At 39.9% G+C, this 23,212-nt stretch overlaps 1 protein-coding gene across 1 annotated transcript in view; it reads left to right on the top strand.

Moving 5' to 3' along the window:
* rusc1 (RUN and SH3 domain containing 1) overlaps nucleotides 1-19,381 on the top strand; it is a 31,722-nt gene extending 12,341 nt beyond the window's left edge. The window contains exons 2-9 of the mRNA XM_062991736.1: nucleotides 7,265-7,384; nucleotides 7,473-7,549; nucleotides 9,308-9,482; nucleotides 10,797-10,902; nucleotides 11,031-11,077; nucleotides 14,050-14,755; nucleotides 15,774-15,938; nucleotides 17,062-19,381. Coding sequence (XP_062847806.1) covers nucleotides 7,265-7,384; nucleotides 7,473-7,549; nucleotides 9,308-9,482; nucleotides 10,797-10,902; nucleotides 11,031-11,077; nucleotides 14,050-14,755; nucleotides 15,774-15,938; nucleotides 17,062-17,227 — 1,562 coding nt within the window. The 3' untranslated portion in view covers nucleotides 17,228-19,381. The remainder of the gene's footprint in view (nucleotides 1-7,264; nucleotides 7,385-7,472; nucleotides 7,550-9,307; nucleotides 9,483-10,796; nucleotides 10,903-11,030; nucleotides 11,078-14,049; nucleotides 14,756-15,773; nucleotides 15,939-17,061) is intronic.
* Nucleotides 19,382-23,212: the final 3,831 nt, after the last annotated feature.

The raw sequence follows: 23,212 nt of genomic DNA, 5'->3' as shown, positions 1-23,212 counted from the left end.
TATTTATGGTTGTTTATAGTAATATAGTGTATACCAGGGTTTAAAATGTTTATTTATGGTTGTTTATAGTAATATAGTGTATAACAGGGTTTAAATGTTTATTTATGGTTGTTTATAGTAATATAGTGTATACCAGGGTTTAAAATGTTTATTTATGGTTGTTTATAGTAATATAGTGTATACCAGGGTTTAAAATGTTTATTTATGGTTGTTTATAGTAATATAGTGTATAACAGGGTTTAAAATGTTTATTTATGGTTGTTTATAGTAATATAGTGTATAACAGGGTTTAAATGTTTATTTATGGTTGTTTATAGTAATATAGTGTATAACAGGGTTTAAAATGTTTATTTATGGTTGTTTATAGTAATATAGTGTATAACAGGGTTTAAATGTTTATTTATGGTTGTTTATAGTAATATAGTGTATAACAGGGTTTAAATGTTTATTTATGGTTGTTTATAGTAATATAGTGTATACCAGGGTTTAAAATGTTTATTTATGGTTGTTTATAGTAATATAGTGTAGACCAGGGTTTAAAATGTTTATTTATGGTTGTTTATAGTAATATAGTGTATACCAGGGTTTAAATGTTTATTTATGGTTGTTTATAGTAATATAGTGTATAACAGGGTTTAAATGTTTATTTATGGTTGTTTATAGTAATATAGTGTATAACAGGGTTTAAATGTTTATTTATGGTTGTTTATAGTAATATAGTGTATACCAGGGTTTAAAATGTTTATTTATGGTTGTTTATAGTAATATAGTGTATAACAGGGTTTAAAATGTTTATTTATGGTTGTTTATAGTAATATAGTGTATACCAGGGTTTAAATGTTTATTTATGGTTGTTTATAGTAATATAGTGTATAACAGGGTTTAAAATGTTTATTTATGGTTGTTTATAGTAATATAGTGTATAACAGGGTTTAAATGTTTATTTATGGTTGTTTATAGTAATATAGTGTATAACAGGGTTTAAATGTTTATTTATGGTTGTTTATAGTAATATAGTGTATACCAGGGTTTAAAATGTTTATTTATGGTTGTTTATAGTAATATAGTGTAGACCAGGGTTTAAAATGTTTATTTATGGTTGTTTATAGTAATATAGTGTATAACAGGGTTTAAAATGTTTATTTATGGTTGTTTATAGTAATATAGTGTATAACAGGGTTTAAATGTTTATTTATGGTTGTTTATAGTAATATAGTGTATAACAGGGTTTAAAATGTTTATTTATGGTTGTTTATAGTAATATAGTGTATAACAGGGTTTAAAATGTTTATTTATGGTTGTTTATAGTAATATAGTGTATAACAGGGTTTAAATGTTTATTTATGGTTGTTTATAGTAATATAGTGTATACCAGGGTTTAAAATGTTTATTTATGGTTGTTTATAGTAATATAGTGTATACCAGGGTTTAAAATGTTTATTTATGGTTGTTTATAGTAATATAGTGTATAACAGGGTTTAAATGTTTATTTATGGTTGTTTATAGTAATATAGTGTATACCAGGGTTTAAAATGTTTATTTATGGTTGTTTATAGTAATATAGTGTATACCAGGGTTTAAAATGTTTATTTATGGTTGTTTATAGTAATATAGTGTATAACAGGGTTTAAAATGTTTATTTATGGTTGTTTATAGTAATATAGTGTATAACAGGGTTTAAATGTTTATTTATGGTTGTTTATAGTAATATAGTGTATAACAGGGTTTAAAATGTTTATTTATGGTTGTTTATAGTAATATAGTGTATAACAGGGTTTAAATGTTTATTTATGGTTGTTTATAGTAATATAGTGTATAACAGGGTTTAAATGTTTATTTATGGTTGTTTATAGTAATATAGTGTATACCAGGGTTTAAATGTTTATTTATGGTTGTTTATAGTAATATAGTGTATACCAGGGTTTAAATGTTTATTTATGGTTGTTTATAGTAATATAGTGTATAACAGGGTTTAAATGTTTATTTATGGTTGTTTATAGTAATATAGTGTATAACAGGGTTTAAATGTTTATTTATGGTTGTTTATAGTAATATAGTGTATACCAGGGTTTAAATGTTTATTTATGGTTGTTTATAGTAATATAGTGTATAACAGGGTTTAAATGTTTATTTATGGTTGTTTATAGTAATATAGTGTATAACAGGGTTTAAATGTTTATTTATGGTTGTTTATAGTAATATAGTGTATAACAGGGTTTAAATGTTTATTTATGGTTGTTTATAGTAATATAGTGTAGACCAGGGTTTAAAATGTTTATTTATGGTTGTTTATAGTAATATAGTGTAGACCAGGGTTTAAAATGTTTATTTATGGTTGTTTATAGTAATATAGTGTATACCAGGGTTTAAATGTTTATTTATGGTTGTTTATAGTAATATAGTGTATACCAGGGTTTAAAATGTTTATTTATGGTTGTTTATAGTAATATAGTGTATACCAGGGTTTAAAATGTTTATTTATGGTTGTTTATAGTAATATAGTGTATACCAGGGTTTAAATGTTTATTTATGGTTGTTTATAGTAATATAGTGTATAACAGGGTTTAAATGTTTATTTATGGTTGTTTATAGTAATATAGTGTATAACAGGGTTTAAATGTTTATTTAGGGTTGGTTATAGTAATATAGTGTATAACAGGGTTTAAAATGTTTATTTATGGTTATTTATAGTAATATAGTGTAGACCAGGGTTTAAAATGTTTATTAGGGTTGTTATAGTATTATAGTGTATACCAGGGTTTAAAATGTTTATTTAGGGTTGTTTATAGTAATATAGTGTAGACCAGGGTTTAAAATTTTTGTTTAGGGTTGTTATGGTAAAATAGTGTATAACAGGGTTTAAAATGTTTATTTATGGTTGGTTATGGTACATATATAAAAGCATTATTGAGATCCCTTATGGCTCTGATTGAGCTTCCTCTTGCAGTCAGTATTTTCAGAGCTGATGAAACCTGATCCATAAGAACATTTTCCCTCTCAGAACTCAATGTCATGCCAGCACGTTGGTGTGCAGATATAGCACAGTGAGCTAGGTAGAATCTTCTGTACATGCAGACTTGTCTGTGGTAGATATATTACATTTTACAGCATTTAGTGGACACCTTTATCTAGAGCGAATTACAATTGTAACCTTGCTTGAAATGTTAGGATAGAGAAGCCTGTACATTTTTGTGGTGGACAGAGTACATAAGGATCATTTTAATTTTAATTAAAGTATAATGATGTGCTTTTCTGTCTAGTTGCTTGTGTAATTTGTTGTTCAGTGCTCTGATGTTGTGTTTGAAATAATAAAGATGAACTACTGAGCTGTAGATTAAGCATGCTGAATTTGTGTTGTTTTCTCAGCTTTCATGAGCTTTTATTGCTCTCTCGAAGTCATTGTTAACATTCTCTCCATTTTCTCTCTTTCCCTGTTTCTTCGCTACGTGCTTGATTTATTTTGCCTGTTTCACCCATTCCATTCTGCCCTCATTTTTGCCCTGAATACGGTTGAACCATTTCTGCTTTCTAATGCCTTTTCCTGCTGTTCTAATGCTTCTGTTCACTTCTTTTGCTGACCGCTTTCCAATAAAGTGTCCTCACCTCCCTTGTCTTTAGCCTTGCCCAGCGCTTTGCCCTCTCCCTATTATCTGCACTCCAACCCTCAAGCGCCCTTGTTTTATCGTTCTGACTTTTATAGGAGCCAGTGTGAAGGTCCCACTGACTCCATTAGAGATTGCAACGACTCTCTGGCCTGCAGTGATGCAGAAAAACACACTGATTTTTTCTGTAGGCATAAAAATCCACACACTAGTGTTACAGATTACAGAAATGCAGACAGCTTTATAGATTCGTTGTATGATTATTCCAAGTCTAAAACCATCAGTGACATAAACCATAAGGTCACAAACTACAAAAATGACTTTATTAGGAACTACGGGTCACTCTATGATTCAAAGAGTAGTGTAGATTCAATCTACTGTGATGATGAAAGCAGGAAAACCTTCAATGATGTTGACAGCACATACGTGGAGGGTAACGTCACCCCATACAAAAACATTGACATTATTAGATATATGAATGCAAAAAAGCTCAGCAAACAGATTGATCCAAACGAAACCATGATAGATGATAATTCCCAGTTTGATTTTGGCTCTGATAAGACCAGCATTCCACTCACAGTTAGTGATTCACTATTCAACCAGAAAACCATGGAGGACCGATCCCAATTTTTTTCCTTTCCCAGCTTCTACCTCTATCACCCCAAAAATTGCCCCATGCATAAAGGAGCCCCACCTCGCTTGTCTCCCGTAGGGGCAATTTCACCTCCCCATAGGGCCGGGCCTCCTGCTCCAGGGGCCAGCATGTCCTGTCTTTTTTCGCCCCTTTTTCCACGCAGTCACACGCTCCCCGCTCTTGCTGCCCCGCTTTACTACCCTAACCTATACACCCCCCGAGCTCCAGCTCCTCTGAGGGAGCCACTGGCCCCCAAACTCCACTCTAAGCAGAGTGCCTCACCGCTCGCTCTAAGTAAGAGATCCGTACATCTTCCTCATTTCTCTTTATTACTCTCATTTGTCTGTCTGTCATCTCTGAGCATTATTTTCTTTGTATTGTTAACTTTTAATGTCCATTTGTTCTTGAACACAATTATTTGTGTTCTTATAAATGTTTAGGTTGAGATTTGGTTGCATGAAGTGCATGATCATCCAAACAGTCTACTTCAGAAATTAATTGTCAACATCATAAAACAAATTCTAGTTAATGTTATTGTGATTGTTTTGTGACAGTATATAGTGCGTATGTACATTTTTCTGACAATTAAGGGTGTAACAATACACTTGGCTCTCACTTGGTTTGTTTTGATTCATAGTACTGAGTTTATGATTGTTTGTATGATTGTTTACGCTCAAAACCATCTGAAACAAATTATGACTTATAAATAATGACCAGTGCCGCTTAGGTGGCACAGCAGTAAATTAGCTAGTCTGTTGCCGATCCATAATTTAAATCCTTTTAAAATCCTGAGATGCAGACATCCCAAGCCAAGAATCTGAACACCCTGGTTCTAATCTCAGCTGGGCACCATCTAGCGGGCACAATAGGCAGTGCCTGCAGCAGTTGTGTGGGGAAGTACAAATCAAGTGGGTGGGGTCAAACGCTGTGCAAGGACCCTGGTTAGCAGACCAGACCAGGTGCCTGTGCAGAAGCACGGGCATAAAAGAATGGGTCCGTCAGAGGGCGCGTGAGCAGCAATATATGCTCTTCGAACGCAATCAGGGAAGACAGATTGACTACGTTAAATCAAGTTAAGAAATATGGAGAGAAAATGCATAAATAAATAGAAAAAAATTATTGGTTATGTCTAAGGGGGGACCCTGACCAGGATAAAGCGGTGGTAAGGGCTTAGTAGTAGTACTGGGCTAGTAATCATAGGTCTGCATGGATTTACTGTCCATGTGCATGAGGGGGTCTGTAACCTCTGTGACTATCTGGACCTATAAACCAGTTAAGACACATTGGCAAACTGTCTGCACAGAACACCAGGGCTCCAATCCATCAAGGGCTTTGACTTTCCCCCCTACTGACAAAGCCGATAATGTCTGTGTAGACGCCTGTCAGGCCGACAGCACCAATGATATTCCAACCCAGCATTAGCATTGATGGGATATTATAATTAGGGCTGCCACTAACGACTATTTTCTATCGATTAATCTATTGATTATTTTTATCGATTAGTCGATTAATCTAAACGATTAATTTTCCTCCAAAAGATTTTATTCTGAATCTCATTTAAGCTTCTTTTATTTTAACAACAAACTATATGGCATAATAATATGGCACAAAACTAAATGTCAAGAGGGTTTATGTCCATATTATCAAATTCTCAAGTGATTAAAACCAAAGTGCAACACGTGTTTATGGCGCTCCGTACACAAAGCAAAGTGCTTAAACTTATAGCAGAAATAAAATATAGGGGGGCATGTCTCATTAAGTCCAACGTACAGTGACGACAGAATGAGCCCAGATTCTAACCTACACATTCACTCAAAACTTACTTCACATTCTAAGCGATGTAAACAAAGTGGTAAGTGTTTCACATGTGAAGCGTTTTGCGCTTTGAGCGTTGCGGCCGCAAAAATCACGAGCCCAACGCAGCAAAGTGCGCGGCGGTCTAACTGAACTCGCTAAGAAATACAGTATTCCAAGATCTCCGCAATTAAGAAGCTTAATAAAACTATATAGAACTAAAAGTTTTGCCGCGTCTGAACTTACGAAACTTAAGAAATATGGTATTCTAGGATCTCTGTGATTAAGAAGCATAATGAAAAAATATAGATGTGCAACATCGCGCTAGTGCTGCTGTGGTACAAACAGTGTACAAACAACATTTTTGTTTTGTGTTTTAAGTATTCCCAAACTTTGAATGATTTGGGTCTTGGAAAACATTGAGCTTTTCTTTGAAAGTTCTCTACAATCGGCTTCTGACTGCTGCAGACGGCATTTTTTAGGACTGCGCTTAATGCCGGCAGCCAGTGACTGGACCAAATACGACTGAGGTCACGCACACAGCAAGTAGTGCTGAGGGAATCATATGAACGCTTATATGAATGGAAACATTCATAGGTCGACCAATCGCTGCAGCCCTAATTATAATATAACTTAATAAGAACTACATTTATAGCTGAGTTTGACATAATATTTAAACATGTTGCTAATTCACCCACAGTGTTGCTGCTGTAGTCACAAATACAGCGATTTTGATTGTTTCAGCACAGTGAAGAAGTCATTGTCAAAGCAACAACACTGAAACATCCTAAACCATCAAAGTCGTTGTTGTGCAAAAATCACATTTTTGTATTGCAATGGATCACACCATGATGTATTGTTACACCCTACTAACAACATTATTTATTTATTTATTTATTTATATTTCTTCAGTGCTATTAATGTATGCAGTGTTTTCCATTTTCTTATTAGTGTTTAAGCATGCAGTTTAAATGATGCATTTATTTTTTATGCATGATCTGTGTGTTTAGGTGTTTTCAGGTTAACTGACTTGCATCTCAAATCCCTTTCATACATAAGTACTAACAGCAATCACATGTACCTTGTTAAACTGTTGCAGTTACCTAAACATGAATGTTATTCAGTACAGATCTTATAACCTCAGTAATGATCCCAGCTGCACTGTAGTAAACACTAATAACTGAAGTTTAGTGTTTGGATAGATCATTGAATTCTTCATGTGTCCTTCTGACAGCCGTCCGTAGTTTGTCGTTTGCTGGTTCTGCAGCAAAAGCGGGGGCCTGGATGGGCGATGGTGTGAGCCCCCGACTGCGAGGTGACGTCCTGCCGTCTCTTTGCCTACAGGAGAAAAAAGGTAAACAGTACACAAAAACACACAACCTATTAGTCACAATATTAGACCTGTTAGTTAACGTGAATGTTTATTTGGTTTTGTCTTCCAGCTCTTGTTAGTGCCGTTAGTGTGGCAGTGGAAGCCATTTTGGCTCAGTTCAGCTCCTCCAGGACTCTTGTGCAGAAGGTGGGTTCAACTCTTAAGACTAAACACAATACTGTAATCCGACATCTGCTGGGGAGATTGTTGGCTGGGCATGGTTACAGGATTATGCTCTTCTACCTTGCCATTAATGGCCTGCAGAAAGGGGGCATGGAGGCGCAGATGATTAACTGACAGTCACCTGGACCTTACGAGTAGCTACTCCTGCTAACTCACACATCCCAATAACATGTTAGAAGTAACTTGTTCTTAAGTGTAAGTCATTTGTAAATAAGCAAGTAATTGAAAGGCTGCTGGTTCAAGCCTCACCACTGCCAGGTTGCCACTGTTGGGCTCTTTAGCAAGGCTCTTAATCCTCAATTGCTTAGATACTAATACTAATACTATCACAGTGCTGTAAGTCGCTTTGGATAAAGCTGTCTGCTAAATGCCAGAAATGTAAACGTAAGTGTGTGGTGCCTTGTGATAGATTATCACGCTGTCCAGGATGTATTTCTGTCTTCCAAAATAGGACCTGATCAGGATAAAGCCACTGCTGAAGATGAATTAATACATACACTGATCAGCCGTAACATTAAAACCACCTCCTTGTTTCTACACTTAATATCCTTTTTATCAGTTTCACTTACCTTATAGAAGCACTTTGTAGTTCTACAATTACTGACTGTAGTCCATCTGTTTCTCTGCATGCTTTTTTAGCCTGCTTTCACCCTGTTCTTCAATGGTCAGGACCACCACAGGACCACCACAGAGCAGGTATTATTTGGGTGGTGGATCATTCTCAGTACTGCAGTGACACTGACATGGTGGTGGTGTGTTAGTGTGTGTTGTGCTGGTATGAGTGGATCAGACACAGCAGCGCTGCTGGAGTTTTTAAACATCTCACTGTCACTGCTGGACTGAGACTAGTCCACCAACCAAAAATATCCAGACAACAGCACCCCGTGGGTAGCGTCCTGTGACCACTGATGAAGGTCTAGAAGATGACCGACTCAAACAGCAGCAATAGATGAGCGATCGTCTCTGACTTTACATCTACAAGGTGGACCAACTAGGTAGGCGTGTCTAATAGAGTGGACAGTGAGTGGACACTGTATTTAAAAACTCCAGCAGCGCTGCTGTGTCTGATCCACTCATACCAGCACAACACACACTAACACACCACCACCATGTCAGTGTCACTGCAGTACTGAGAATGATTCATCACCTAAATAATACCTGCTCTGTGGTGGTCCTGTGGGGGTCCTGACCACTGAAGAACAGGGTGAAAGCAGGTTAAAAAAGCATGCCGGGAAACATATGGACTACAGTCAGTAATTGTAGAACTACAACGTGCTTCTCTATGGTAAGTGGAGCTGATAAAATGGACAGTGAGTGTAGAAACAAGGAAGTGGTTTTAATATTATGGCTGATCAGTGTAAAAGGAAGGCACTTAGGACAGTGAAAAATGGTGAATCCATGGCTCTTTGTCCCAGCAATGAATAACTCTGAACTCCGAATTACATGGATAGTAGTTGTTTCTTTTCTTTTTTTACAATAGGAAAGACATTGGGAAGATTCTGTTGCCATCATTGGTATCGGATGTTGTAATACAATGATCTTGTGTGACTGTGCTGAAACGGCACGAGCCACATCTGGCTTCAGATTATTGGAAACTCCCACGTCCTGCTAAATCTTTGTTTCCATCATTTTCTCTTCTGTTTAATTTCCTGCTTGTTTCTTTCTTTCTTTGACCCTGCACTACATCACCTCATTTTCTTCTCTACTTTCCTTTCTGAACAGGCTCTCTCAGGAGACAGCAGCGTAAACCCGACCCTGGGTCGGCTGGTGTTGCAGTGCCTCTGCCCAGCCGTGTACAATCTGCTTTGTGACGGACTCAAGCCGCATCAAAGTGACGTCATCGCAGGCAGGAGGCCAAATTCACCCTGGGGGTTGGTTCAGGCCTCGACCAAACTAGGTATTACTTTTAAATTTAAAATGAGATTTTTTTTTTCCGCTTCTGGCTCCATATTTTACCATGTCTTTGTTCACACACTCACTTGGGTGTTTTCCTGGTGTACAGAATCCCTGCAGTGTTGAATCATCCATCTGTCATGCTCCATATTCCTCCTGCTGCATCATTCTCACCAACACTTTCTCCTCTTTCTTAAAGTGTGTTATATACAGTATATGTTTTCTTTTTCAATTTTCCCTACTTTTTCCCCCAATTTTTCTCCCCTAATCTAGTCGTGTCCAATTACCCTGATTGCGTCCTCTATACTGATTCGACCCTTCACCGCTGACTGAGGACGCCTCTCAACTGACATACGCCCCCTCCGGCACGTACAGTCAGTACAGACTGCATTTTTCACCTGCACGAGCTGAGTTCATACAATGACGAGCACTGTGTACGGAGGGCCACACCCCCATCAGCATTATTCCTCAGCCCTGCGCAGGCACCATCAGTCAGCCAGCAGGGGCCGCAGTTGCACCAGTTATGAGGACCTATGAGCTGACTTTTTTACCCTCTAACCCTGAACAACAGCCAATCATTGTTCATGCTGCCGCCCAGCCCAGTCGGAAAGGCAGAGCTGAGATTCGATACGATGTATTCGAAACCCCAACTCTGGTGTGCTGGCGTACTTTACCGCTGCGCCACCTGAGCGGCCAGTGTGTTATATTTTTTATGCAGTCGTGAAGGAAACAAGTTTTTCAGTTTCCAGTTGTGAATCCGCTGCAGCTTGCACAACCCTGATCTGATCAAAAAGAGCCGGATGACCACACGCCCCCTCCAACATGTGTCCAGCCTGTGACCACTTCTTATCACCTGCCAGTGTTGGGTTCCCACACATAGCCAAATTGTGTATGAAGACCCACCCTAGGTGTCAGGCATGGCCAATTGTATTTGTGTGAACACCCGGGCAGGTCGGTGGCTCTGCTGAGATTCGGTTTTGCGACTAGCACGTGTCATCCGAGTGCCCAATATTTACAGTTTTAACTAATTAACTTTGTTTTAGTATAAATACTCATTTCCCCCGGCTTTTTATTTCTCTCTTTCTTTGTTCACACACTCATTTGGGTGTTTTCCTGGCTTTCAGAATCCCTGCAGTGTTGAATCATCCATCTGACATGCTCCATATTCCTCCCGCTGCATCATTCTCACCAACACTTTCTCCTCTTTCTTATAGTGTGATGAATGTATTATGCAGTCGTGAAGCCGTTATATGGTCTAACTTCTTTTAATGTGTCTTGTTTACACCTCACTTGCTCTCTTTTTCTGCCGGTTCTGCAGGCCCCATCACCCAGGCTTTGTACAGTCTGCAGACTAAAGTAGCTGCACTTCCTCAGCTTAAGCAGAGCCGACACAGGTTCAATGCCTTCCTGTTCGGCCTCCTCAAGTAAGCACTTAAGTTACACAGCAGTTTTTCTCCTTGGCTAGTTCTGCTGACCTGTTCATTGAAACTGTTTTCTCCGGAATCTTATTTCATCTGATTTGAGTTTTGATCTTTTTGTCTCTCTTTTCCAGTATCAAGCGCCTTGATTACTGGCTTTTACATTTGCAGACCCGCCATGGTGAGTATAAGTAGCTACCTGTTCATTTTTGCTTTTTGCTTTTAAATGGTCATTAAAATATCACGTTGTATTTGTTAATGTCACCCAATTGCTTTACTCTGTAGTGACTATAACCCTGGCAAGGTTACTCATGGGTGCAATGCAGCTAGTGCACAGTCTATTTAAAGTGTATATAAAGTGAATTCTTTGTCCCATCACATTGTGGACACATAACTGTAAACATACATGTTATATGGCACCATATGGCACCATATGACAGGGGGCCTAAAATTATCATAACTTTATTTTTTCTTTAAAATTAGAATTAGTAGTTATTTTTAATAAGATTGATAATCTAGGGTATCTTAATCTTAAACTTAATAATCTTTAGTTATATATACAGGGGTTGGACAAAATAACTGAAACACCTGTCATTTTAGTGTGGGAGGTTTCATGGCTAAATTGGACCAATCTGGTGGCCAATCTTCATTAATTGCACATTGCACCAGTAAGAGCAGAGTGTGAAGGTTCAATTAGCAGGGTAAGAGCACAGTTTTGCTCAAAATATTGCAATGCACACAACATTATGGGTGACATACCAGAGTTCAAAAGAGGACAAATTGTTGGTGCACGTCTTGCTGGCGCATCTGTGACCAAGACAGCAAGTCTTTGTGATGTATCAAGAGCCACGGTATCCAGGGTAATGTCAGCATACCACCAAGAAGGACAAACCACATCCAACAGGATTAACTGTGGACGCAAGAGGAAGCTGTCTGAAAGGGATGTTCGGGTGCTAACCCGGATTGTATCCAAAAAACATAAAACCACGGCTGCCCAAATCACGGCAGAATTAAATGTGCACCTCGACTCTCCTGTTTCCACCAGAACTGTTCGTCGGGAGCTCCACAGGGTCGATATACACGGCCGGGCTGCTATAGCCAAACCTTTGGTCACTCGTGCCGATGCCAAACGTCGGTTTCAATGGTGCAAGGAGCGCAAATCTTGGGCTGTGGACAATGTGAAACATGTATTGTTCTCTGATGAGTCCATCTTTACTGTTTTCCCCACATCCGGGAGAGTTACGGCATGGAGAAGCCCCAAAGAAGCGTACCACCCAGACTGTTGCATGCCCAGAGTGAAGCATGGGGGTGGATCAGTGATGGTTTGGGCTGCCATATCATGGCATTCCCTTGGCCCAATACTTGTGCTAGATGGGCGCGTCACTGCCAAGGACTACCGAACCATTCTGGAGGACCATGTGCATCCAATGGCGGTGCCGTGTATCAGGATGACAATGCACCAATACACACAGCAAGACTGGTGAAAGATTGGTTTGATGAACATGAAAGTGAAGTTGAACATCTCCCATGGCCTGCACAGTCACCAGATCTAAATATTATTGAGCCACTTTGGGGTGTTTTGGAGAAGCGAGTCAGGAAACGTTTTCCTCCACCAGCATCACGTAGTGACCTGGCCACTATCCTGCAAGAAGAATGGCTTAAAATCCCTCTGACCACTGTGCAGGACTTGTATATGTTATTTCCAAGACGAACTGATGCTGTATTGGCCGCAAAAGGAGGCCCTACACCATACTAATAAATTAGTGTGGTCTAAAACCAGGTGTTTCAGTTATTTTGTCCAACCCCTGTATATATACAGTATATATATATATATATATATATATACCACCTTCTTGTTTCTAAACACACTGTCCATTTTATTAGCTCCACTTACCATATAGAAGCACTTTGTAGTTCTACAATTACTGACTGTAGTCCATCTGTTTTTCTACATACTTTTCTAACCTGCTTTCACTCTGTTCTTCAATGGTCAGGACATTCACAGAGCGGGTATTATTTGGGTGGTGGGTCATTCTCAACACTGCAGTGACACTGACATGGTGGTGGTGTGTTAGTGTGTGTTGTGCTGGTATGAGTGGATCAGACACAGCAGTGCTGCTGGAGGTTATAAATACCGTGTCCACTCACTGTCCACTCACTGTCCACTCTATTAGACAGTCCTTCCTAGTTGGTCCACCTTGTAGATGTAAAGTCAGAGACGATCGCTCATCTATTGCTGCTGTTTGAGTCGGTCATCTTCTAGACCTTCATCAGTGGTCACAGGACGCTGCCCACGGGGGGCTGTTGTCTGGATATTTTTGGTTGGTGGACTAGTCTCAGTCCAGCAGTGACAGTGAGGTGTTTAAAAACTCCAGCAGTGCTGCTGTGTCTGATCCACTCATACCAGCACAACACACACTAACACACTACCACCATGTCAGTGTCACTGCAGTGCTGAGAATGATCCACCACCTAAATAATACCTGCTCTGTGGTGGTCCTGTGAGGGTCCTGACCATTGAAGAACAGCATGAAAGGGGGCTAACAAAGCATGCAGAGAAACAGATGGACTACAGTCAGTAATTGTAGAACTACAAAGTGCTTCTATATAGTAAGTGGAGCTGATAAAAGGGACAGTGAGTGTAGAAACAAGGAGGTGGTTTTAATGTTATGGCTGATCAGTGTATGTACAAAGTTAGTAATATATATACAAACACAGATATACAGTCGAATGCTTTTTCCATTGTGTGGCACCCCTGGAGTCGAGAGGGTTAGGGGCCTTGCACAAGGGCAAAACAATGGCTTCAATGCAGTGCTGAGATTCAAACCCACTACCCTCTAGTTGGTGTATATATTGCTATAATGGTAAGGAGGTAAATGGCTTTGTTTCCTAAGAAATTTCATGAGATGTGTGATATAATATCATTTCTGTTTATACAAATACAGTGGCCCTTCTTATCCACAGGGGGTGTGATCTAAAATCGTTCCTATACATACATACCTATGATTATATTTAATTTACAAATTAGGCTGTACAGTGATGACTAGATCACATAAATAATTAATGCAGAAAATTTAAAACCAAGGGGTTGCAGTTGGGCTTTTGGTCCATTTGTCTCTTTCCCTCACTATCTGTTCTTCCTTCCTCTTTCAGATGTGTTGGAAACCTATTACTGGCCCACATCCTTCATGCGCCTTTCAGACACTTCTTGCCAGCCTCTGTTCGATGAGCTCCTCCTCATGCTCCAGCCTCTCTCTCTCCTGACATTTAATCTCGACCTGCTGTTCCAGCACCACCATCTCGACCCCCTGTGCCCCGAGCTCACCCCTCCCAGCCGTAGCCCACACTTCTCCTGCTCAGGTCTTCCACAGAGCAGCGGGCAGCATCTGAAGAGCGTTTCTGTGCACGGGCTCGACAGCGCGGCTCTAAAAGCAGACGGTCATGATTCATTGACAAAGTCGCTCGATCCAGGCCCCACCTACTGCAGATCCGTACCGGCAAGCAGCAAAGGCCAGACAAGCCCACAGCTGCAGTGGCTACAGGAGAAGGAGATAATAGCACCTCCTAGTGTTTGGAGTGGGAATATCCTCGGCCAGCAGGCAGGTCAGGCTCTTCAGCAAGGATGGGGGGCCATGATGCGCTGGGGTGAGCGTTTAGGACAGAACTGGAGCGGTTTCATATCCTCTGGTTCCTCAGAGGTGGAAAAGGGTGAAGCAGTTCCGGATCTCAACACATATGCCAGTTCAGAAGGCCAGAAGTGTCCAGATCAGGAGCCTCTGTCAGCTGATGAAATTGTTCCTTGGGGTTTGGGCCGACTGTTTGGAGCATCCAAAAGCCCAAGTAACCCACCAACGAAACGGTGAGCTTGATGCATAACATGATGCATAAAAATCTGATTCATTCAATATTTTTTCATTGTTTTACCACTGCTTTATCCTGGTCAGGGTTGCAGTGGGTCTGATTCATTTGGCAGGACAGGTCACCATTACAGGTCAAAGACACACACACACACTTTTATTATAAAATTTAGTATTTTATAGTAAGGCAAATGATAGTAGCTCCAGTTGACCTGACTGAATGTCTTTGGACTTTGGGAGGAAACCGGAGCTCCTGAAGGAAACCCACACAGACACAGGGAGAACATGCAAACTCCACACAGAAAGGACCCTCTGACAGTGCAACCCATCAATGTTACTTGCATTATGTCAGTTCCTTCACACAATATTTAACCTCTACTTGATAACTTTGAGAAATTTGCAAGAAGGTCCTGGATTCGAGAGTGGTCCAGGTTCTTTCTGTGTGGAGTTTGCATGTTCTCCCAATGTCTGTGTGGGTTTCTTCCAAGAGGTCCGGTTTCGTCCCATAGTCCTAAGACGTGCAAGTGAGGTGAATCAGATACAAAATCGTCCATGTGTGTTTGACAATACACTTGAACTGATGAATTTTGTGTAACCAGTAACTATCTGTTGTGTCATGAATGTAACCAAAGTGTAAAACATGACGTTAAAATCCTAATAAATAGCACTGTCAATTCATTTTCTTTCTCTTTGCAATATTTGCAATATGTTTACTCTATGCAATATTGATTTGTACCAGAAATGAACTCACAGCAGGAAGGGCCTGGGTTTGATTGCCTGGCTGGGCGGCCAGGGTTCGTGTTCTCCCTGTGTTTCCGTAGGTTTTCTGTCCAAGGTGTTTCTTGTATTTGGCCAAATAATTTCATCCACCCCAACCCTGATCAGGATAAAGTGGTGGTTAAACAGACAGTAAATGAATGAATGTATAAATAAACAAACTTTTTTTTCAGTAATAATACCCTGTCTAGCTTTTTTTAGGCTGCACACTTACAAAATCTTTTTTCTCACTGAATCTCTCAGGCGTCCCTCACAATGGCTGTCTCCTGGTATAACAGCTCTGTCCAACCTAACAAGTCCAGGTCGAACCTTTCTGCCTGAGCAAATTGAGCCAGGAAGGAATGAAGAAAGGGAGAAAGAAAAGAATGAAGGAAGCAAAGAAACTGAAGACACGCCAAAGCCTCTGAGGTAAAGCCTTTATTTGTTTGTTTTATGATTTCTGATTGAATTATGATAATTTATAACAATAGGCATCATATAATAAAACTAAGAAAAGTATAATAATGATAATAGGCAGTGAGGGGCTTTAGCTGGTAGAGTTTATGAAAGCTTTTGCGTGTTCTACACAGTTTTGCTTGGATATCAAGTGCTTGTGGATGTAGATAAAATAGCAGACAATTTGGGACATATTTATAGTTTATATTGTTTTATTGTTGACAAAGTGACAGCATTGGAAACATTGAAAAACAGTAGATGCAAAACCAGTATGAGTAAAGAACCAGTCAGGATATATCAGATATATAGCAGAATCAATACATTAATGTAAATAAATCTAGGCTAAAACCCAAAAGCCTGAGCCCATCAAGTGGCGCAGAGGTAAAACACACTAGCACACCAGAGCTGACATTTTTAACTCGTCAGTTCGAAACTCAGCTCTGCTATCCAGCTGGGCTGGGCGGCTACATGAACAACGATTGGCTTGTTGTTCATACAGGGTGGGAGCTGGATCAGGGACCTCATAACTGATGCAATTACGACCTCTGTTGGCTGATTGAGTCGAGGAATAATGTGTTGATCAGGGTGTGGCTCTCCATACACTCCACATATGAACTCGCCTTGTGCAGATGAAAAGATGCAGTAGGCTACTGCACACGTGCCGGAGGGGGCTCTCGCTCTCCTCAATCAGGAGTGGTGGTCAGTATCAGTAGAGGAAGTGTAATGTAATTGGGTAATTGGATACGACTAGATTGGGCTGTGAAAAAGCTGTGAAAACAAATAGGTCTTTATGTTGTATTGGAAATCAGTTGTAGGGGACGTCTTAATAAAAAGTGGCACAATGAGTTACTGTTTAAGAAGCCGGTTATAATACAGGTATCGTGTTCTCGTAGTCTGGTGTTGGTAAAAATGTGGAAGCTGTGTGCTGCTTGCGAGCTAAAGCTTAACCAACAAGCAGAACACAGATGTATGGATTCGACAGAGAGGTGCTGTATATGTGAAACCGATTGTTTTGTGTACGTGCAAAACCGATCTGGGTGTATATTAAACATTTTATAGTTTGGTGTCTAATGCCATTATGTGGCTGGTCTTGCAGGGCTGTCCGAACCCTCTGTAACCACACCGGCACGGGCGTGGAGCTGAGCTTCAAAAAAGGAGAGGAGCTCCTACTGCTGGGGGGTGTGGATCAAGACTGGATTCGCTGTCGGCAAGGTGACAAAGAGGGTCTTGTCCCCATTGGCTATGCGTCGCTCATCATGTGACTTCCATGATTGTTACGTTTTTCTCCCTGCATTTATCAACATACATTATTGTACAAATGAGTCATTTACATAAATATATACAGTATATTAAAATAGATTTCTAGAATTAAGCTTCTACATTTGACCGAGCTAGATAGGCAGATAGACATGAACTAAAAGTGAATAGATGTTGTCTAGTCCAAGTCCATGATGAATAGAATTCATTGTGTCACATTATAAAAATAATATAATCCATACCATACAGCTCACCCCAAATATCAAGCTTACTCTATAATTATTAAAGAAAGCAGATATTGTATACCTATATTTGTGTGCTTATCTAAAATAAAAGCTGCTGCTGGAGTTTCGTTCTATTAGGTTTGTATCAGCACCCCCCTGTATGCTCTGGTGGCCAAAAGATCGAATCAAAATCCTATGAAGCATGAAAACAAACCCCACAGCACAACAATGGTAACTGAAACAATAATAAGAACGCTGTCCCAACTTAAACGCTCTTTAATGTTTAAAAAATCATCAGATTTTAGCTGTAAAATCCTTATTTCATATTCATGTCTTACCACTGCTTTATCCTGGTAAGAGTCACAGTGGGTCTGGTTTCCCTAGAATCACTGGGCACAGTGCAGTAACACACCCCAGGCAGGATGCCAATCCATCCTGTGGTCTCAGCCATCCCATCCAGACAACCATAGCCAGTCATGTCATGATTATTAACAGAGGCATTTTTGGTGTTTATTTTTGGAGTGTGTGGTGGCACAGTGGCGCAAGTGGTAGCACTGTCAGCTCAATGCAAGGGTTTGATTCCGTGGCCAAGCAGCCAGGGTCCTTTTGCATGTTCTCTTGTCAGGTGCTCCTGTTTTCATCCACAGTCCAAAGACATTCAGTCAGGCCAAGTGGAGCTACTATAACTTGCCCTGAGTGTGTGTGTGTGTGTGTGTGTGTGTGCATGTGTGTGTCTTCCCTGTGATGGACTGGCAACCTGTCAGTGGTAATTCTTGCCTTTTGTCCAGTGAATGGGTGGCACGGTGGCTCACAGCAAGAAGGTCCTGGGTTCGACCTCCCAGGTGGAGTGGGCCGGGTCCTTTCTGTGTGGAGTTTGCATGTTCTCCCCGTGTCTGTGTGGGTTTCCTCCGGGAGCTCCGGTTTTCTCCCACAGTCCAAAGACGTGCAAGTGAGGTGAATTAGAGATACTAAATTGTCATGACTGTGTTTGATATTGAACTTGTGAACTGATGAATCTTGTGTAATGAGTGACTACCGTTCCTGTCAGTAATGTAACCAAAGTGTAAAACATGACGTTAAAATCCTAATAAATACGTATTGTCCAGTGTATCATATCCATGACCCTGACCAGGACAAAGTGGTGGTAAAACAGACATCAAATGATTGAATGTATTTGGCCTACAAGGAATGCTTTTGGCCATCATTATGGCCCAGTTAGGACCAAACTTGATTTAAAACCTACAATGGCAGTAATTTAGCCCCAGACCAGTTTTAAAATGGTACCCAGAACCCAGCTGCTGAGAGAAATATTATTCTGGTTTCTCAAAATACAGTGTGATGGTAATGCACTCTTACCATTTATAATCCTGAAGATGTGTAACTACTAGTATGGTTGATGTTGCTCACTAGTGGCAGTAAAGTACTTGAACGTGATAGTGTGCTAATCATTTTGAGTTGCTGGTGATTTTTAAATGTATTTACTTGTGTGTTTAGATTTTATCACTGCAGGCTTGATATCAATGACTATGCATATACTGTACTGTACTATTCACAAGCCTTGTCTCTGGGGTCGCCGTATATGACTGACTGCAGTACTCACGTTTGATTTGAAATGTGTGTGGAAATGTCCTGATTTCAGTTGCATGAGCATATATCAAAGAAATGATCATATCATATGTTTTATTCACTTCAGAGCGCTTTGGCTTCGGTACATGAACTAACTGTACAGTGGCTGTTATGTACTAAAGAGTGCTGCAGTTCATGCGTAGGGTATAATAAACATTGTGAACAAAGCTGCTCATCTGAAAGCTGAGAAAGTTAAAGCTTAAGAAAAAATCCACCTTGGAACAAATGCTATTGTTCTATTTATTTTTTATATATTGTTTTTTAAATGTTTTGTTTACATATTTGTTTATTTAAATGTATTATTTTAAATTATTGTTTGATGCTGTATTTTCTATTACTCACATAGTCAGTCAAAACATGCTAGTAATATCAATCAAAAAAATTATTTGGTGCAACGCTCAAGTGGTGCAGTGGTGAAGCACACTAACCCACCAGTGCTAAGATTTTGAGCTCTGCTATCAGCTGGCCGGGCGCCTAAACAGACTCAGGATTGGCTGTGGTTCTGTATGTAGGGGGAGGAACAATGGCTAAAACAGGGATCCTCAGCAGCTTAGAGCGCAACACTAATTTGGAGGGTTGTCCAAACTAAGAGGGTAATTTAACAACCAGTGTTAATTTAACAACGGGTGCGAAAAAAGACATATATATATATAACTATGAAATCAAAACCACCTGCTTTTTTCTACCCTCACTGTCCACCACTTACCATGCTTTGTTAGCCCCCTTTTATGCTGTTCTTCAATGGTCAGGACCCCCACAGGACCACCACAAAGTTGGTATTATTTAGGTGGTGGATCATTCTCAGCACTGCAGTGACACTGACATGGTGGTGGTGTGTTAGTGTGTGTTGTGCTGGTATGAGTGGATAAGACACAGCAGCGCTGATGGAGTTTTTAAACATCTCACTGTCACTGTAGGACTGACAATAGTCCACCAACCAAAAACATCCAGCCAACAGCGCCCCATGGGCAGCGTCCTGTGACCACTGATGAAGGTCAAGAAGACATATACAAGGTGGACCAACTAGGTAGGAGTGTCTAATAGAGTGGACAGTAAGTGGACACGCTATTTAAAAACTCCAGCAGCGCTGCTGTGTCTGATCCACTCATACCAGCACAACACACACTAACACACCACCACCATGTCAGTGTCACTGCAGTGCTGAGAATGATTCACCACCCAAATAATACCTGCTCTGTAGTGGTCCTGTGAGAGTCCTGACCATTGAAGAACAGTGTGAAAGGGGGCTAACAAAGCATGCAGAGAAATAGATGGACTACAGTCAGTAATTGTAGAACTACAAAGTGCTTCTATATGGTAAGTGGAGCTGATAAAATGGACAGTGAGTGTAAAAACAAGGAGGTGGTTTTAATGTTATGGCTGATCAGTGTATATATATACTGTATATATATACTGTATATATGTATATATATATATATATATATATATATTTTTTTTTTTTTTTTTTTTTTTTTTTTTCTGCATTTAGCAGACACTTTTATACTTTTATCCTAAGCGACTTACAGTACTGTGACAATATACTTTTCTGTTTTAGCAATTGCAGATTAAGGGTCCAACAGCAGCAACCTGGCAGTGGTGTGGCTTGACCCAGCGACCTTTCGATTACTAGTCCAGTACCTTACCCGCTATGCTACAACTTCCCTATATATATAAAACTGCCAGGTTGCCACTGTTGGGCCCCAGAGCAACTCAATTGCTTGCATTGTATACATCAAAATTGTAAGTCACTTTGGACAAAAGCATCTGCTAAATGCTGTAAATGTTTTAATGCATTATGGATAACAGCAAAACCATCATCTAAAATATAGATCATCAATTTCTTTGTCTAATCAGGATCAGTCCAAATCAAGATGGTTCATCATTAAAATAATCTTAGCTATCATTAAAAAGCACAGAATAATTGTTAGTATTCATAGGCAAGCTGTTCAGAGTGAATCTTTCCCTCAAATGTCTCATCAGTCGAGCACAGCAGGCAGAAAAAAGGAAAACACTAAAAATGAGCTGCGTCCACACTTGCTGATGCATTGACCTCTGCTGATTGATTGCGCCGATTGAGTCTCTTGCCATCTGCGCCTGCCTCGACATGCCGGTTTGCATGGATTTAAGCTTCATCTGCCACGCCCGCCAACAAACACACACCACACTGTGCCAGCTTACAGCAGCAGAGCCGTGGGCTAGAAACAGATCTCGAGAAAACATTGAGCATCTACAGCGTGAATGTATCATTTAAATATTCTACAATCTTTATGAAAAACATCTCAGTGGAAACACTCTGGTCTTTTATTACTGGCTAAGTGAAGAAATACCCTCGATTTATTTCTGAGCATTTTTTACACTAAATTGAATCTGAAATCTGAGATGTTTTTTATTATTATTTTTACTATACAGCACAGAGAGTAATTTGATGTTGTGTTGCCATAGCTACAATAGATCAGATGCTCAGTATTGTTTAGCAGAGAGTGTTTTTGCTTTATTATTACCTCAGAACCAAAATCTCAGTAATGAACATTGTGGAACATTTAGGAATTTTGCATTTAAATATTTATAACAGTGTGATATGAAGCCTTGGTTTGGTAGAAAAACACAGAAGATGTAAGAATTACATTATTGTTAATGTTTTTGTTGGTAATGATGTTCATTTGCTGCTCTATCCTTGCTTGTCTATCTCTCTATCTAACTGCTGTGGTTTGTATGCATTAGTGTAGCAGTGGGTTGTGTAGCTGCGTCTCATATAGGCCGCCACTGGTAGCACAACTAACAAATACATAGTAGCCTATGTATGGTACCCTGTTCATGTAGTGTCATTCGACGGCTTAGCAATTCCTTGCATGTGGGTGTTTGTAAATATAATCAATAAACCATCAAAATCAATAAATGTGTCTGAAAGCCTCAAGTTTTGTTTTGTTTTGTAGGATAAAGGTTTTATCCTGGTTATGCCAAGTTCACACTATACGACTTTCCAAGTGGTCAGGTCGCTGTACAGTTCACACTACATGACTGGATCTCTTGTAATCGGGAGTCTTTCAAGTCGGTGTGTATTTCACACTACACGACTGATCGGCGATAGGGGGGTTCACACTACACCATATATCACCAACTGGAATCGCAGATGAGCTTCTCTGGTCTTCCAAACTACGGTTTGTGACGAAAACACACGAAAAGTGACGAGAGGTTTAATGATACCACGTCCAAAAATGCACGTCAACAAGTAGCGAGTGATCAAAGTTTGTGCTCTGATGTGCAGCGTAAAATCAAGTAGGAAAAATAGGAACAGTGAGTTGGAGGTTAATAAATATTTTTATGCAATGCAACGTTTTTTGTAGAGAACGATCAGGTCAGAAATACTGTAAAACTTGTGTGTGTCGATGTATTCTGATATAAACTATATTACGCCCCTGTCCCACCTTTTTACAACCCGTCCCCTGCGTTTCCCTTCACCCCGTGTCTTGTGTTCTCATTGGCTGTTCCAACACCGCACTCATTGCCAGTCGGGCAACTCAGATCCATATTCGATATTCGACAATGCTAGATATCTCTCTTCAGTCACCGAGTGTTCGGCGAGCCGCTCGGATCGAGTTGTTGAGCAGTTTACACATAGCGATCGAGAGCCGAGTTTGGATCGCTGAGCGAATGCCGAGTTGCTCCCGAGCCGGCAAACCTAGCGCCGACTAGTCAGTGAGTAAAAATCAGGGCAAAAATCATGTAGTGTGAACTAGGCATTAGGGTCACAATGGGTCCTTTTTTCGCAGGAAGAAGACACTGGGCAAGGCAGGAACATCCTGGACATCATGCCAATCCATTGCAGGGCTTGGTAAATAATGACTGACCAAAAATCACTCAAAGAGCAACTTAAATCAGAGGAGGTGAAGTGTGTTGCAAAACAAATGGTAAAAATGTATAGAAAGGAAAAGAGGTTATGACAAATTGGCTTTGTGGTTTATTAGCTTAATAGATACATTTTTTTAATCAAACAAATACATGTATTTAAAAACAATAAAAACCCGTAAAATATACGACGTGGCACAGTGGGTAGCAGTGCTGCTTCACTGCAGGAGGGGCCCAGGCTCGATTCCCCAGCAGGGCAGTCGGAGTCCTTTCTGTGTGGAGTTTGCATGTTCT

This window comes from Trichomycterus rosablanca, chromosome 3 (genome assembly GCF_030014385.1).
Source record: "Trichomycterus rosablanca isolate fTriRos1 chromosome 3, fTriRos1.hap1, whole genome shotgun sequence".
In the NCBI taxonomy this organism is placed as follows: Eukaryota; Metazoa; Chordata; class Actinopteri; order Siluriformes; family Trichomycteridae; genus Trichomycterus; species Trichomycterus rosablanca.
Note: the sequence above shows the minus strand (reverse complement) of the source record. Positions and strands in the feature narration are given on the sequence as shown.